The 13435-nt window shown below is 37.4% G+C and overlaps 2 protein-coding genes across 17 annotated transcripts in view; one reads left to right on the top strand and one right to left on the bottom strand.

The window, feature by feature from the left end:
- Positions 1 to 13435, bottom strand: part of PHC3 (polyhomeotic homolog 3) — a 48560-nt gene that overhangs the window by 18011 nt on the left and 17114 nt on the right. For all 16 annotated transcript variants that reach the window (XR_015743622.1, XM_087933441.1, XM_026705778.2 and 13 more), the window contains one exon: positions 638 to 875. Coding sequence is in view for 15 of the 16 variants with exons in the window: in XM_087933441.1 (XP_087789567.1) it covers positions 638 to 875 (238 nt within the window). In the remaining variant the exon portion in view is untranslated. The remainder of the gene's footprint in view (positions 1 to 637; positions 876 to 13435) is intronic.
- Positions 4546 to 6660, top strand: LOC113439778 (A-kinase anchor protein 4-like). The gene has a single exon (XM_026705781.2). It carries the CDS (start codon positions 4546 to 4548, stop codon positions 6583 to 6585), a length of 2040 nt encoding a protein of 679 aa, XP_026561566.1. The 3' UTR covers positions 6586 to 6660.

A 13435-nucleotide genomic window follows, 5' to 3' on the forward strand; every position in this document is an offset into this window, starting at 1 on the left:
AAGGACAGTGGGGAATGGAAGGATTTTTATTCCTTGTAGATAACTGGTCACCCTCTAAAAGGATGCAAATGACCAACTGCCTGCAAGGAATATAAATCCTTCCACTCCCCACTGTCCTGTCAGAGCTGAAAAAGCTTCTTGAATGACAAGTGGAACGTCTTCAAAGAATAAACAAGAAAGTCTAGTTGCCTCTTGAAGAAAGCACCTTTGGGATTTCTTTTCTCTTTCTTTAACAAATTAAAATATTGTAAATGCTGATTTCCCATATTTAATAATTCAAGTACGTCGGGTTTCTTCTTTGAAAAAAATCTGATCAATGCTCCTAATATTATAGCTATCTAGTCAATAACAATATCCGAGATACAGGAGAGACAGAGAAAAGAGAGCAGTTCCCTTAATCCAAGGGCTTCACATGAAATGAGTTCCCACCAATGAAGCGTGTCCTTTAGTTTCGTAGAGATTCAGATTTTGTAGCCTAGCCAAGATATTATTGGATGCAAACTAACTGACATAATAATGCCTACAAGTCAAGTGGTTTTGGTACTTGGTGACTGAGATGGCAACAAACGGACAAATATTTAAATAAAAGAGTTAGTTATACAATAACATCCTTAAAAATGTAATTGGACTGTCCTACCTGGTGCCATTAACTGGTGAATACTTGACGTACGGGTAACAGCTGGACTTCGAGGCTCAGCATTTGGGCTGTCTCCTTTCCTTTTGCTTTCTAGATCTGATTGGCTGGCTTTGGCACCGGTTACAGATTTGCTAGGACACACAGCTAAAGTCTGGGGTTGACTAGAACTTTTGGGCGTTCCATTTTGAGAAGTAGACAATACACCCAGCTTCTGACTCCGCAAAGTCAAATTCTGGACCTAAAAAAAAGAAAGGGCGGGGGGAATAAATATTTTTAAAGGTATCTTTTCGTGTCAATACATGCATTCTCTGGGGTTGTGCCTGCTCTGAGGAACAACAATCTCACCCACAGATTTTTGATTGGCTTTGATTCTGTTGACTTTTAGAATAACTTCACTGTAACTTTGAATGTATATTAATCAGCATACATTAAAATGAAATTTCACTGCAATACAGCTCTCAAAAAGGGTCACCACCCCCAATATACACTACTTGTCATAAGTCTTAAGTCCTGGAGGTCATTTAGGCTAGTAAATGAGTTTTGTTATGATGTGGGTTTTTTTTTTTCTGTTTTCATTTTGAAGGCTATTGTTTTAAGCAGGGCATCATGGAGAACATACTGTTAGATGGGTTTAATCTCCATATGCTGCCCAGAGTTGCTGTTGCGAGATGAATATGAATCATTTAAATACATACACACATACCCCTCTAGATTAAAAAATATATATTTTCTAATATTGAAGTAATTTGGCTATTTTCAATACATGACAGAAAAACAAACTAGGATCAAGTTTGACAACAACAAGAAGGTAATATGCACCATGTCAGTGATATGCCAATTGTTGAAAATAACAAAAGCATTGTCTTAGTTGAGAAAAAGAACATAGCCTAAAGTAAACTGAGAAGCCTTGCATTAGCAATGAGGAATGGATTTCAAATACAGGTAATCCTCGAGTTATGACCACAATTGAGCCCAGAATGTAGGTTGCCAAGTGAGAAATTTGTTAAGTGAGTTTTTCTCCATTTTACGACTTTTCTTGCCACAGTTGTTCAGTGAATCACTGTGGTTGTTAATTTAGCAACACAGTTGTTAAGTGAATCTGGCTTCCCCAATGTCAGAAAGTTGCAAATGATGATCACGTTATCCTGGCACACGGCAACTGTCATAAATATGAACCAGTTCTCAAGCATCTGCATGTAAATCTCGTGACCGGGGGGGTGGATGCTGCGATCGTCGTATCTGTGAAAAATGGTCATATGTCACTTTTTTCAGTGCTGTTGTAACTTTGAATGGTCACTAAATGAACTGTTGTAAGTCGAGGACTGCCTGTCGTTTGGGAACTTCTTGGATCACTGGAAGAGCTAATGTTAGCAAGAACAAAAGTTCCATCATAAACTGTTCCAAGCAGGCAGTTTGAAGTGGTCCGTAAACTGGGCAACCTCAGAATAGGCTTGTTTTGAGATTGGATAATTTCCAAATCAAAATATTGTGTCATGGAAACTTTCACATATTCCCCACTTGGTAGTTTTCTGTGTCATGTTTACAAGAGGTTTGTTTGTTTTTTAAGAAGAAAACTCCCAGTTGTTTTCCTCAAGACTTTCTCAGTGTTAATAGATCAAGTTGCAAAGTTGACCTAAGCACTGTATGGTCACTTCATTGGCGCCACGCATCTCTCTCCACATTTGTCAAAATCTCCTAAGTTTATAGTTGTCTCAAAAGACCTCAGTACAGTTTCAGTGTTTTCGCTATAATTATACATAATTATATATAAAGGTCTCAGGAAAATATTTTCATCATTTTTAAACATTAAACTTATTTTAAGCTCCTTTCTGCCTTTCAGATTTGTATTTTGAAGTGATTGTTGCCTTGGTGCCATTGGCTGTATGTTATCTAATGCAGACCTGTGTAGACATGTTCCTGAAAGTAATTTGGTTTAGGTCAAAATCTCATTTATTCATTTATTTAATTATAATTTATTATTTAAAAACTTCAGACAGCAATCCCCATTCAGGAAAAATGTAGGATTCTTCCACATTGAGATTACAGCTAGGGTTTGTTTTTGTTTTTTAATGATATGGAAATAAATCTGCCAGTGCCTTTTCCTGGGACATTGTCTAATTTTATGGCCTTGGGATTTCTGGATTTTTTTCCTACCCAAACACTGAACAGGTCTGACTCTTTATTTTGGGGAGTAGCCATAATCTATTATGTAGTGCAACTTTCTAAGGAGCAGTATAATTAAAGTATGCCTGATAGATGACTAATTAGACTTACTTGAATACAAGCAGTGAAGGTTACCACATGTTTGGGATGGGGAGGGGATGGTTACTCTTGCCAGTGTTGAACGTCTGTTGTTAGGAAGCTTTTCAACTTAGATTTGCTTTCTTCTAATTTAATATTATATGGTCTTGACCTCCATATATTTGAAAAAGTTGTCCCACTGTAATCTTTTCTTAAGGCTAAATATATCCAGTTCCTTTGCATTTAAATTCCTGGCTACTCTATACTGTATCGACTTTGTTCTCTCTTCTGGAATATTAGTGATCTCATCTATTTTTGAATCATTTACAAATATGATAAGCTATTTTTTTAATCTTTTTGTTCAAATCATTAATTAAAATGACGAATATTGGCCCCACAGTCCAACTATATTGCTTCCATTTGATACTGAACTTCAGTTTGAAGAGAAATCATAAATAAAAACTTTTGAGTACCATTTTTCAAATGTCTAATCCAGGGACTAGACATCATATCCAGACCCTATTTAACTAATTGCTAATCAGATTATAATAAAATTATTACATAGCCTATGTCAAAATATATTCTATTTGGCACCTTCCACAGTTTTTACTGGATCAAAAAATGAAATGAGTTTATGACAAATTCATGCTGACTCACAGCCACCACTGCATCACAATTGAAGAAACCAATTGCTGTTTGGAGCATTTTGGATACCTCAACTGATACCAAGTTTTCACTTTTTTATTAACACCGTTTTTACAAATCCAAATGGCCTTCTTTGATGATTGGTCCCTCTTATTAACACCTGTAGTTGTCTTTTTATTTTCACTCATTCTGTGTAACAATAATGGCTGCTATTCTTATGATTTATTGTGATACTGTCATGTTTTATTATTATATTCTTTATGTCTTCTTTTTTTAAGAACCTTGTCCATCTTAGTCTCTATTCTTATTCATTTCATGTACCATTTATTTTCGGGTATATAATATATAAAAGCAAGCCAAGATGATATGAAGAAACTGCAAATGCGAATCATACAAAAACAGTAAGAAAAATGAAGACTGTAATACCATAATGGAAAGTGATTAAGAAAAAAGATTTAAGGCTTAATGGACAAAGTAAACTTTCCTTTTTTGTGGTAAGGGCAGATGTCAAAGACCCTACATTACAAGGGATTATGATTCACTTTTCCAGCACATTCAAATCAAGCAACATTATCAAGCTTCATGAAATGTAATAAAATATAAAATTTGGGAAAAAAACAATTTTTGGATCAATGTTATTTGTTTTGTTGTTAGCACTGAAAAACATCAGTTCATTTAAGCAGCAAAGAATACTCCTTCACGTAAACCCTATCTCTTTAAGAAGATGATTTTAATCCGTTGGTTTTACTTTAGTGCAGGTTGGGCAATGGGAACTGCAAAACAATCAAATGTTAACTCTGACCAAGAGATGATTGGCTCTTGGATGATATTACTGCTTTATGATGTCACTGCTGTCATAGAAACAATTTGTGCACACAAATGAATATGCTACCAGCCAGCACAAGAGCATGGAAAGCTAAGAGAGGAGGCAACATCTTGAGTGGGGCAGGGTCAGGGTCAACAAAAACTGAAAGAAGAGCGGTCAATGACCCGGGTTTCAATTCTGGTTCCGTTTAAATAGTATGGCACATGAGATTGACTGGTTACACAGTCAATCTGGCCTTTGCAAAGTAGACCTATACAGCTCCCAAGCAGAAAGGGATCAAGACCGTAAAGTTATCTGTTTTGTTGATGTTGCTAACCTTAACATAAAGGATAGAGACAGACGTAAAAGTGCCACTGACCCTTGCCTTGACCTGCGCAACCTTGAAGAAAAAGAAGTCATTGTAATTAAGGACAACAATAGCCACTGCAATACCGAAGGAGCGGTCTGCCTTTTCAAACAAGGTTCCTCTGAAGAAGTTAACGTTGTGAGCTGGCTCAGCAACGATCTTCAGAAATACGCAATTGGATTCCAGCATGCACTAAGGCCCTCAGGCCCTCGTAAATCAGCTTACGAATCGCCTGTAATTGAAAAGATGTCCCAGGGAAGCGACACATCTTTCAGAGGCTCTTGCAGCCAGAGAGGAGATGACCTTTCATATTACGTTAACAAGCTGTGTTCCTTAGTGGTTCAAATGGCACACAAAGAAATGAAGGATAAACTTGAAAGCAGTGGAAGATGCATCCGTCAGTCCATTAAAGGATCTAATGGCAAGAATGGGGAAGACTACGGCAAGCTGTCTCCCAAACCATCTCAGGATGACCCCAGAAAGACCTCACTCTTTTACGGTGAGATGTCTAATCAGAGCAAGCAAAATGGCTACAATCAGGGAGCAGACAGACAAATGTTGGAAAGGAAACAGTCAGCACAAGACGATGGTTCTTGTAGCAAAGGACTGATGGTGTATGCAAACCAGGTTGCTTCAGATATGATGTTCTCCTTCATGAAAACAATGAAAGTCCAGAAGGGGAAGCATCCTCCACCAGCTTGTGTAGTACTAAAGAAGGTCCTCCTCAAACATACCAGAGACGTCATATCTGACTTAATCGATTCCACCATGAAAAACTTACACAATGTTACAGGAGTGCTCATGACAGATTCGGATTTCATTAATACCGTGAAAAAGAACCTTTTCAACGCTGGGACCCAGAAATCAACGGAGATCCTGGAAGCGATGGTTAAACGCTTATTCAAAGCACTTTCAGGGGATGATAAGAAATCTCAGAGCTTAGCTTTTGCTGCACTGAAAGCTGGTGCTCATTGTGACTCCAGATCTCAAGGACTGCAGTTCGCATCACTTAAGGGTGAGATGTGTGGCCCTCTAGGTGGCAGAGGAAATGGCCAGATGAGACCCCTTCCATCTGGAAGCAAGGGTTCAGATAAGCACTGTTCAATGGATGTGTATGCTAAAGACCTTATTGTAACAGCATTAATGTTAATACAGCAACATCTATTAGAAAAAAACAAAGACCAGGGATGCCGGGAATCAAATACTACATCATTTGGCTATGTCCATGACAGAACTGGTGGCTCCAAATATAGTTCAAGGCCAAGTGGAGGAAGGCAGGATAACCTTGAATCACAAAAATGTGATATCTCAAGTATCCTTTTGTCAATCATCCAGAAAGTACTAAGAGAAGCAGGCTGTTCAGACGACAGTTTTGACAAAGGCTACAAGCAACCTTCTTTCGCTGAGTGCAGACCACAAAGGGCCTTACCAAAATCAAATGGATGCCCTGATATGTATGACAACATGGAACAGATCAACAGACAATTTATTGACCAGCTGGTGGAATCTGTGATGAAGTTGTGCATGCTGATGGCTAAAGGCAATGACTCTGATGGAAGATGCAACGGGAGACCATTAGTAGGCTCAGGATCCGAGGTGATTGTGAACAATCATAACTGCAACAACAGTACCCAAAACAGAGAACTGCAAGCTGTGCTCCAGTGGTTGGTTGCTTCACAATTCAACGTGCCAAACCTGACTTTCATGAGCGAGCACAACGGAGAACTAAACAGACTTCCACAGCTGGCTGATAAAGCAGTCAAGAAAGGCTACAGTGTGGGAGATATTGTTCAGGAAGTAATGAAGTATTACGAGAAACAACAGATGGATGCCATGTCAGGATGCAGGCCTCAATGTGGACTGGTCGAATGGCTGCTTTGTAACCTGTAAGAACCAACTCTTCCCTCTCATGTTACTCTCATGTCCCCAGCGTAGGCGCCTAGACCATTCTTTTCTGGCGCATCAGATACCACCATTGCAACCCAACTGCAAGCAATAACGCACTGAATTGAACCAGGGTAGCTGGGCAAGCTCATCAATAAAAAAAAGAATAAAAAAAAAGTGAGGGGGGAGACAGGCTGTTTATTGATCACTTCAAACAAACCTTTACAGATAGCCAAGTCCCAGTTAGCTTTACCATCCTATTATCCAAGGATTCCAAAAACAAACAAAAAATTGCACAATAAATAAACAACTATGCAAAAAAAAAAAAGAGGTGCGGCATGGTTATAGCCGTTCAGATTTTCTACCATCCCCATAAAAGGGTATTGAAAACTAATGAGAAAAGCAAAGAACAAAGAATTGGGGGGGGGGGAATCGATGATTTTGCGGGGGGAGGAGGTGTGGCATATAAATCTATCAGGTGCTAATACTAGAGGTATTTAAATTGTATTACATTCTATTTAATTTTTGGCAAACTTAAAAAATAAGTCTGAAAATCTGCCGTGGTGAATATAAAACATTTTTTTGCAATATGCATATTTTTCTATGCAGCTTACGTAATTACTCCGATACATCTTTAATCCCCCCCCCTTTTTTTCCTTTGCATCTTCCATCCATATATATTGACTTAAATGCCAGTTAACTCTAGCATATATTTTGGAATGTGATTTTCCTAACAATCTTGTTTCTACAACCCTTTTTTAGTGTGAAACAATGGGCAACCAGAAAACTCATTGCTACTATACTGTTATGGCAGAGAGCAGATCGTGGCATTTCAAGATAAATCCATAATAGGTTTTCTATGATTTAATGGTTTTAATCAGAAAACATTTAAAAGTATCCATATCTCTACCACAACACTTGAGTCCATATAATTATGGTGCCAATCATTTAACAGACTGCGTTGAATTATAGAAAGATAGAGAAGCTTTCTCTCGGGTTCCAAAGGGATGGGTCAGGACAGCCACAAGATCTTTCATTTCCTCCCCAATAGTAAAAAAAACCCCAACTTTGTTTCACCCATCTAAAGTAGGACTTGTTGTCCTTCAACTGGTATTCATTGATTGCCACTTACTTTCCATGATGAAGGGGAGCATAGGACAGCCAAACATGATCCTCAAAAAAGAACCCCTTCAAACCACCTTGGCTTTTGAAGCATTTGTTTCCAAGCACTTTCATTGGGGACGTGGTTTAGGCATTTGACTCCATCCCGGTAACATCAGGTGGTCCAACAGAAACAGGCTCGGGCCAAATCCTGTTGCATTTCCTCACCCCACACTGCCAGTTGCTTAAGAATTTGGTAAAGCATGAGGCAAGCTGTTCACTCCCATATTTAGGGGAAATTTATTCTCCTCTTTACCCAGAAGCAAATAGTTTGGCTGTAACCAAGCTATAAAGGAAAAGATGGAATCATCACACCCTCTCACAAACCTGTAGCTTTTATTCAATCGCAGAGGTTATTGCTCATTAACAAATGCAAATTAGTAAGAAATGTTCTCAATCATGAACAACCTGAGAAGAAGAAGGAAGAGAATGGGACTTCCTCATCCTGAGAATCGTGGACCTTGCTTCCATCAACCATGGTATCCTGCTTTTAAGCATTGGTTTCAAGTGTAAATAACATGAATTAGATTTCATGGCACGCTTAGCAGGTAAAAGAAGGACTCGATGGCTAGGTTTACACAACACTGTACACTTTGAATCTGGATTAGCGGAATATAAATTATTAATATGATCTGAAAACTACCCAACTGCATTTTAGAGTAATTTAGCATGTAATACAAAGCTGGTGGGTACTGACCATTTCTGGAACTCAGCAATAACAATATAATGAGTTAAATTAAGATTACGTGAATAGCTACCATGTGCTGTGACTAGCACTATGTTAACGCTAAATCTGAACATAACTTGAATGTCGGTTTTTAGCTTAACACAAATTTTGCATTTGGGTTAGTACAATTAACCTACACTCTAATTATTTTTGTAGGGAAGAGAAAACACAGAAAACATTACCAGCTGAAGAATTTAACACTTAACAGGGAAGGAAAAGTGCTTCGGTCCTGTAAAAATCACTCAGTCTGGCCAACTGATCTGTCTTAAGCATTTGTCACAATGCATCTCAACGTTTATAAAGAAAAGCCCTGGAAGGAGGAAAGGCCAAGATTTTATTTGTTTTAGTGATTTTGAAATTATAGAAGCATTTTTTGCGATAATTAAAGTAGCTGGCAGAATGAAAAACAGAACAAAACAACTGGTTTGGTTCCTCTCACCCCAGGGAGCAGGACACAGAAAGCTAAATAAAAGAAGATTCTGTTTGAGCATAAGGAAACAGCTTCCTAACAATTAGAGGAATTTTATAGCACCACCAATTACCTAGGTCAGGGCTCTCCAACCTTGACAACTTTAAGCCTGGTGGACTTCAACTCCCAGAATTCTCCAGCCAGTTTTGAAGTCTGCCAGGCTTAGCTTTGCTGGCTGGGGAATTCTGGGAGTTGAAGTCCGTCAGGCTTAAAGTTGCCAAGGTTGGAGAGCCCTGACCTAGGTAACAACAGCTAAACATTTCTCCAAAGGCATCAAACTGTTGGCTGGAGAACTCTCTGTCAGGAAACTTTGAACCTGGATTACTATAACAAGGAGTTCTCAACTTACGACCACAATGGAGCCCAACATTTCTGTTGTTAAGTGAGACATTTGTTAAGTAAGTTTTGCCCCGTTTTACAACTTCCCTTGCCACAGTTGGTAAGTGAATTGGTGCAGTTGATAAGTTGTTAAATGAATCTGGCTTCCCCATTGATTTTGCTTGTCAGAAGGTCGCGAAAGGGGATCACATCACCTTGGGACACCGCCAACGTCATAAATATGAACCAGTTATCAAGCACCTGAGTTTTGATCACATGACCATGGGGATGGTGCAAAGGTCATAACTGTGGAAGAATGGTCGTAAGTCACATTTTTTTCAATGCTGTTGTAACGTTGAACTGTTACTAAACAAACTGTTGTAAGTAGAGGACTACCTGTATTGACTTAGCAATAATCAGGATAGCCTAAATGACCCCTTTCAACTCCATGATTCTATGAAAATATAGACTTTTCAAGACAAACAATAAGGAGAACTTGCAAGTCTCTCTCTCTCCTTTCCTTTATAAACAGTTTTATTTGGGACGCTGATTTTTTGTTGTTGTTTATCTTAAAAGCACAATTTAACAAGGCAAAACTTCTTTTCTGGTTATGCTTTTTATGCTTATACCCATATAAAATGTACCTAGGGCTTGTGTTGGATGAATCTGGGCAAAACGGTGCCTTGATCTTAAAGAAAATATATGCTTGGACTTGGACGTTTATTTCCCTTGATTGTTCCAATTTTACACTGAGGGCTGTGAAAATATTTACAGACCCCTCACATCCCGGACATAAACTGTTTCAACTCCTTTCCTCAAAATGACACTACAGAGCACTGCACACCAGAACAACTACACACAAGGACATTTTTTCCCCGAATGCCATCACTCTGCTAAACAAACAATTCCCTCAACACTGTCCAACTATTTACTAAGTCTGAACTACTATTACTGTTAATCTTCTCATCACTCCTTGTCACCCATCCCCTCCCACTTGTGACTGTATGACTGTAACTTTGTCGCTTGTATCCTTACAATTTATATTGACTGTTTCTTAGTATGATTTGATTGCTTATTGTACCCTATGACTATCATTAAGTGATATCATTAATTACCTTATGATTCTCGACTCTTGACGAATGTATCTTTTCTTTTATGTATATTGAGAGTATTTACACCAAGACAAATTCCTTGTGTGTCCAATCACACTTGGCCAATAAAGTATTCCATTCTATTACACCCCCACCATCCAATCAGAGCTGAAGAAGCTTCCTGGGTAAGAAGTGAAATGCCTTCAGAGAGAAAAAAGAAAGTCCCGTTGCCTCCTGAAAAAAGCACCTTTGGGCTAAACCAAAGATACTGTAGGTCTAGAAGCTAGCTGAAATCTATTGAAAGGTGAGTGTAATGTTTTGAGTAGAAGAGTATTTTAAATCATGACGTTTTATTTTTGAAATATTTCTATCGTTCTCTACAAAATTAATGCAAATAAAGGATTACTACTGAGTTGAAAAATGTTAGGTAGATTGACAGGCCTAATTTTTAAATAACTAATAGATCAGACATACCCAGAATTCACCTCAGTGGGCAATCATTAATATCAAAAGAAAAATCCCACAGAATGGGATGGGAGGTAACTTAAAACACAAGAGAAAGGGAAACAGTTAAGAAGCCTTGTTAAAAATATGAAGCCACAAGGCCATACATTCAGTCCTATATTCAAATTTAAATTAAAGCTGGATGGTGTTGCAACTGGAAGACTAGATAGGGAAATTTGATTGAGCAAATAAATTATATGCTAATATCACCCCAACTTTTATAGATTCCATACACTCTCTTCCAAAATTTCACATTAATGAGATGTATAAAACTTATATGTTCTCTACCAGTATGAAATTTTTTTTTTGCTAGCTTCAGAAAATATAGTAACACATATAAGGAAGTCAAGCTAAAAGAATTTATTGCCAACAATTTTTGCTATAGAAAAAGACACAAATGGTATTTATACTATGAATTTCTTCAGTGAGAATTAAAAAGCTTAAGTGAAATCCTCTATATTAATTATTGATTTGTTAGATTTCCTATCTTTCTTCCAAATGTTCAAAATTGCTTCTGTGGGAATTCATTTCATCCCCCAAACAATTGTGAGGCATATCTAGTTGAGATGGAATAACTCACCCTGTCATCCTAATGTCATCCTAAAGTTTTAAGAGATAAGGATGGATGAGAACATGTCGAAATTCAAATGTAGCCTTTGACATTTTCCCCTGGTGTATTTTTCTACTCATTTAGTTTTAATTTGTTTTAGTCAATTAAGATGCAAGAGAATTTGGAGAACCATAAGTGTGAACCCATTAAAATTTTAAATAAATTAATTGTAACATGATTACTTAATTCTATTTTTTTTCTCTGCCTGATATCTTTCTCTCTTTGTTGTGGCATTGTTCCTTTTAAAATCTGTCCTCCACCATATGGTCAAAAGGTGCGTTTCTTGATCTCATGAAAGTTCCATGCTCCAAATTTCCAAATTTTATTGAATTTATTTCCAGGTATGTGATATTTTTGAAATGCTAACAGCACTTAACCTATGGTAAAAAAAAAAAAAAACCCGAGACGGTACCAGATCTGAAATTTCAAACATTATATTGGAGAAAAAGAACTACTTTCCATGCTGATTTTTACTTATCAGGTCATTATCTTTCTTTCCTCTGAACTTTCAGCGCTCTATTTATTTTGGTGGTTTTTTTTAAAAAAATATTCTCCTTAAATAAATAGCAACTCATGGTATTATTTGATAAGCAGCTGCAGACCTCAGTCATTTTTCTGCAGTAAGACACATACACACAGAGTCTGTAGAGATTTTCAGTCAACTGGACTTGAAGAAAGAGCTGAAGAAGCTTCTTGGATGGGAAGTGAAATGTCTTCAAAAGAAAACAAAAACAGGGACTTCCGGTTTGAGTTTCTTCGGCGACAGACCGAAACCTCGTCACTCCGAGGCTTCGATCCGTGCTCGCCACTGGAGTGCCCCGAGCCGGCTGGTTTTGGGGCTAAGCCACCCCGTAGAGGTGGTGAAGAGGAGGGAGACTGCCTGCAGGGTTGAGGAGGGCCGCATCTCTCCTCCCCAGCTAGCCATTACTGCCTGGAATTAAGGAATGGAACTGTAATTAAAAGGAACTTACAGTGAAATTTTAACAAGATTCCTCAAAGATACATTTTAATGGAAACTTGGTAACAAAATAATAGAACCCCAGGAAGAGAAAGTGGAAAAAATAAGCAAGTAGAAACAGCCTTGGATTATTTGGATTACTTGGTGATTTTTGGTTCTTGCATCTAGATGACTAAAATTAACTGGGTGGTTGTTTAAAAGTTTTTGAAATGGTATCACTCTAAGAAGAACTGAAAATGGAACTTAAAAATGGAAAGAAGACGCACAAGAAGGGAGAAGTTCTTTTGGCTTTGTGTTTCAATTCTTAGAAATGGAGATCTGGAACTATGAGAAGCAACAAGAAACGCTTGCAGAACAAGAAGATTGGGACAAAGAAGAAGCCATCTTTAATGATCAAATAATTTTAAGTGGGGGGAAAAAAGAAAAGGGGGGAAAGAGAGTGAAAGATTTAAGATTAGAAAAAACAAGCAAAAAAAGAACAATTTGAAAGATAAGTATAATATTAGAAAGCAACAGAAGAGGGGATTACAGATGAGAGAGTTAGAAGTAGAGAGACGAGGGGGTAAAAAGGGGAGGGGGAAGAAGAGGGGGAAGAAGGCAAGGAAAAGAAGCTGTAAAAGACAGAAACAAGAAATGGAGAAACAGGGGAAAGATATAAGGATTGTAACCATAAGTTTGTTTAGAGATAATGGTGAAAATTTAACTGTAAAAGGGATTCTGCAAAGGTACATAAGATAGCTTTGTTATATTACAAATAGAAATAATTTTAGAAAATATGATGATGGATAAAATATTTATTGTAATGCAGTGGGATGTTTGTTAATAAATAAATGAATTAAAATGATTGAGAGAATTAAAAGGGAACATTTTTAATTATTAATAATGATTTATAAAAACATAAGTAAGAAATATGGAAAAAAAAAGAATTAACTATGGAAAGTTTATAAGTGTTCCTAAGGAAGTATGATAATCAATTGAAAAGAAATGTTAAAGATGTTAATATTTTAATGCATATTAA

This window comes from Pseudonaja textilis, chromosome 4 (genome assembly GCF_049901715.1).
Source record: "Pseudonaja textilis isolate UNSWEBS1 chromosome 4, rPseTex1.2, whole genome shotgun sequence".
Lineage (NCBI taxonomy): Eukaryota > Metazoa > Chordata > Lepidosauria > Squamata > Elapidae > Pseudonaja > Pseudonaja textilis.